The sequence below is a fragment of the Macrobrachium nipponense genome, chromosome 31 (assembly GCF_015104395.2).
Source record: "Macrobrachium nipponense isolate FS-2020 chromosome 31, ASM1510439v2, whole genome shotgun sequence".
Classification (NCBI taxonomy): domain Eukaryota; kingdom Metazoa; phylum Arthropoda; class Malacostraca; order Decapoda; family Palaemonidae; genus Macrobrachium; species Macrobrachium nipponense.
Window position 1 is genome coordinate 60,336,613 of NC_061093.1, and position 4,903 is coordinate 60,341,515.

General features: G+C 41.3%; 1 protein-coding gene across 1 annotated transcript; it reads right to left on the reverse strand.

The window, feature by feature from the left end:
- Positions 1-2,696: 2,696 nt before the first annotated feature.
- LOC135206571 (cuticle protein AMP1A-like) lies at positions 2,697-3,895 on the reverse strand. The gene is made up of 3 exons (XM_064237915.1): positions 3,775-3,895; positions 3,129-3,367; positions 2,697-3,011 (listed from the first exon to the last, which is right to left on the reverse strand). Exons 1-3 carry the CDS (start codon positions 3,781-3,783, stop codon positions 2,792-2,794), a joined length of 468 nt encoding a protein of 155 aa, XP_064093985.1. The 5' UTR covers positions 3,784-3,895; the 3' UTR covers positions 2,697-2,791.
- Between the last annotated feature and the right edge of the window lie 1,008 nt (positions 3,896-4,903).

Below are 4,903 nucleotides of genomic sequence, written 5' to 3' on the forward strand. Positions count from 1 at the left end.
AGAGCTATTGTCTGTCATACTTTTTTTCTAATTTCTTGTAACATGACTTTGATGGTATTTGTTTGTATCACCATGAGAAGGAATGATATAGTCATGCAACTCACGCACGGGCACATTATCGATATACGCCTGGACAGATTATCAGGATGTATTAGTACAGACATCATCATATTAGAGAAGGTGAAAGCGATATGTGACTGATCAAGAGATAAGGTTCTTTATGAATTATGTCCCAGTACTTATCCAGCTTAAGTTTCCTCGAAAGTTCTTGCAAATCCTTAAATACCAATTTGCGTTTCGTATGCCTTTGCATTCTGATATCACTACTTTCAATTGCTACTTTGACTGCGGTTTCTTCTATTTTTTGTCTTTTAGAATCGGGTGACTCTCTTCAATGTTCAGTTAGGTTCAAATATTGAGGATAGTTTGGACACTGGGAACAGCATTTTATTTCTATATGGAGGCTTTAATTTTGCAGTTATTTTCCTCCGTCCCAGTTTTTTTCATCCACAATAGAAGTTTCCCTAACAATATCATCGGGAAGAAAATGCATACCCAATGATTTCTCCGCTAGGACGAAATTTTCTCTCTTGATGTTTTTTTCTTAGCCATTTCTCTTTAACTTGTTCATTTTCAGGACACCTGAAGATATTAAAATTTTGGTCCGTTGTTGTAATTACCCTTACATTTAGGTACGCAGCACTAGTAAGGCATCTTCTTCCAGGAGCAAGCACGTGTGGTATTGTACACAAAACTTCTATCAGCCTTCTTTAAATCTTATTTTTCAAATTCAATAATTGTTCGTCCACATAAACTCATATAGAGCCACTTAAAATACACCAGCACTTGAATTTATTCTCCTAAATTTTCACTTTAGAATTTGACTCCAAGCAGCGTGACCTCACTCGACCAGTAACTCAGAAGGACTACTTATTTTCTCTTAGCCCAGGTCAGCCTACATACGAAACGTATTAGGGATTTAAATGCCCCCCGGGTGAAAAGGCCTTCTACTCTCGGTGGCCACGCTATAGCACGTCTGGGCTTAGGGATTATTCGTGACGTCACTGCCTTCTCTGATTTTATCGTCATTTTTACGGCGTTAGTATATTTTGGTCTCAAATCCCACACTCAAGCGTAATATTTCCCTGAGATATTTATACAGGTGCCTAAGGAATTATAGCACCAGGCGTATACGATAGGAGTCGCTAAGAATCTCGAGCCATCTTTCGTCATAACAATTATAAGGTCATTGACGGAGTCTCAAAGGAAAATCTCCATAATTTCTTAGGTGAGAAATAGTAACGAACTGTAACCTCGTATGCAAACGAGCTGAATAATCGCTCCCAATGGAACGGAGAGATGAGGAACGACTCATCAGTCTTACAAATAAATACCGAGGAGTTGTTCCTCCTCCTCCTCCTCCTCCTCCTCATCCTCACCTCGAGCGGAAATTAACAGTTTGCCCCAGCTGTTTAATTGGCTGCGTGTGGGGATGTGTGTTAATCTGTATGAGTGACGCCGTCTTGTTGCAAATTGCATCATTCTCTCTCTCTCTCTCTCTCTCTCTCTCTCTCTCTCTCTCTCTCTCTCCTCTCAGTCCAAGAGATGGGTTAGTCTTTTCTCCGGTTCCAAGGGGCCAAAATAGGTAACAGAGGGATTAATGGGGTTGGGGGTGTGCCGAAGAGTGTGAGTTTACACTCATTTCGGTGACACACTTATAAATCGGTCGTCTCATAAACGCAGAGCGATCTTATGCCTTGTTAAAATCATAAACATTTGTAAATAAAGGTTCACCTTCCTATACTTCGCATACACAAATGCAGCTATAGGAACGGACTCCATTACAAAGTACAGGAATATTGAAGAAAGAATTATTAAGTGCTTCCAAATGAACGGAAGTCACAACTTGAATATCTTTGAAATACTTTTTAATTAGAAAATTTAGAAAATTACGTCCAGATATTGCTTCGCCCCGTAGGGGGTTAGGACCTCCAGCGCATCTCACGCGGTGTACTGCAGGCATTACTTAAAGTTCTTTGCGGCGCCCCTTTGACCCCTAGCTGCAACCCCTTTCATTCCTTTTACTGTACCTCCATTCATATTCTCTTTCTTTCATCACGCTAACCTCTGTTTCCTAACACTAGATTCATAGTGCAACTGCTTTGAGGTTTTCCTCCAGTTACACCTTCCAAGCTTTCTCACTCTCAATTTCCCTTTCAGCAATGAATGACCTCATAGGTCCAAGTGCTTGGCCTCTGACCTAAATTCTATATTCCATTCCATTGCAGGTATTGCTTCAGACATACATACACACATGCATGCATATATTGTGGCTTACCGTAGATAAATTGTCCTATCTTTATTTTTTTCTGTTGCAGTCTGTATGTATTCTACCAAACTTTATAGAAATATTTCTATAATAGTTTGTTGCACAAGCATGTGGTAAAAGCATTGAGGCTATTTCTTATGAATACTCACAGTTGGGTACTACTACTACTACTACTACTACTACTACTACCACTACTACTACTACTACTTTTAATATTAATGATAATACATTATTATCAGATTTATCATCGATGTTCTTTGATAAATCAGAGAAAGGTAGCGAGAATTTTTCTTTATGTGCTCGCAGATCGGATCGTGTCGAGGAACGCACGATCGTAGCCAAAGGGAGAAATAAATGACAGAGGGAGTAAAGTATATAAAAAATTCTATTTGGTTTATAAATAGAATAAATACATGAGTCGTGATCACAGGTTCTATGAGATATGTCGATGGTCAAAGGAGATTACTGGGGAGCTCCGTAGGACCTGGAAGGAGCCTCGCGAGAGTCGTCACGGCCACGGCGGGCGTCTTCCTCAGCAGCGAAGGCGATCTGGTCGAGGACGAACTGGGGAATTGGGTGGGGGAATTCGGGGGCTACTGGCAGGAGGTCGGACTGGGGCTGGAAGCCGTTCTCGTCAGCGACGAACTTGACCTCGACCTCGGTACCGTCAGGGGCAGTGTAGCTGTGGAAGCGAAGGCAAATAGGATCAGTTTCAAATTGTAACTCACCATTTATTCTAACGAAGTGTTATCATCAATTAACAAAAGGTTACAATTCACGCAAGGGGGTGACTACTTACGAGTACTCTCCGGCCTTGACAACGGCGCCATCATCGCCGTCAGGAGAACCAGCCTGGGACACCTTGATGCCGTTTTCAGCCTCGAAGTCGAAGTTGTATCGGCCGTCTTCTTCGTGGACGCGCTCGTCCCTCAAGATGGCTACTTCCTCGGAGGAATCGGCCCTGGATCGGGGGGCAGGGGCATCGTAGCTGTACTGGGGGGCAGCAAGAGCTACGGCGGCAAGGGCGGCGAGGATCACCTGAAAAGATTTCAGCTTATTATTTCCTGGTTTGTGGATAAATACGTCAGCTGTCTTTCCAGTGTTAATGGAGGGCTTTTGGAGTATCAAAATATTAGTCTTATTCTTTTGATATGGGCTGAATTATCCTTACGTAGTCTGATATTCATGTACATCATGATGATAGATAGTATATATATATATATATATATATATATATATATATATATATATATATATATATACACACATATATATCAATATATCAAACGGGGAAAAAAAATCTTTTCATCCAATTCCATAAATTCACTAAAATGCCTGAATAGTAAGTTATTCGATCTAGTGATGGCTAACAAAGACAACAGAATGTGCTCCGTTCACAATGCAGTGCACATGCGATGCAGAAAACCGTCAGTTGCAACACTTACGAACTTCATGTTGTCGGTAGTCGTTTCGAACTGATGCCCAGCAGAGAGTTTGAGGGACTTTTATACCGGAGTTGCTTCCAGTCACCCTTGCCCAAACTCCGCCCGCCCTGCTGCAAGAAAATTCAGGAGGGGATGCCCTTGGCATATTTGACCTTGCCATTCTCTTGCAGGTCCTAAAGATGGAGAGGGCGAGAGGCAGAGAGGGTCTTCCTTCTTCGACCCCAGACAATGTAAGCACCACACCCACCTGGCGAGACGTGGAAGTAGTGTAAAAAAAAAAAAAAAAAAAAAAGAAAAAAAAAAAAAAAAAAAAAAAAAAAAAAAAAAAAAAATACAAAAAAAAAAAAAAAAAAAAAAAAAAAAATCAACGAAAAATGCTTTGATTTCCCGACTTCAGTTCCGTTCGTTTTTCTTGATTCGTCCTTTTTTCATTGCTGGCTCTTCGTCTTTTCTTACTAAGTTTCATCTTTCCACTCTCATTCCCGTGTCTCTTTTTTTCCACATTCGGTGTTCCCTGGTTAGTTCACCAGCCTCATTTTCCTTTCGTTACGCTACGCAATTCGTAGTTGTATATTCGCTTCTTCTCTGTTGACGCTAAACTAGCTGTTCATGACTTCCCGGAAAGCCACCACAGATCTCCTGGAATCGGTAGCGGCTCCATCCTCTTAAGGAATTCCACCTTCACAGCCGCGGGGGATCAACAACCTACTTTTTTTAACTTGCGTAGTTTAGGTTGTAACTCCACATCTCACCTTCTACTGTGAGGTCAGACGCAAAAAACTGGTGCATCAGATGCAGACCGAACGAGCATCTTTGAAACTACTTGCACTCTCTCTCTCTCTCTCTCTCTCTCTCTCTCTCTCTCTCTCTCTCTCTCTCTCTCTCTCTTTCGTGTGCTGCTTATTTTAATGCCGTCCATCACCTCATTGCGATATCAAACAAGCAACCTTTTCTCTCTCTCTCTCTCTCTCTCTCTCTCTCTCTCTCTCTCTCTCTCTCTCTCTCTCTCTCTCTCATATTGAAAGAGTTAATACTCGTAGTACAGTATAGTTTTATTCATCGTTAAATAAATTCAGTAGTTTTTCTTCACCACAGATATATTTCTCTGTAAACAGTTGTTTCTCTAAAG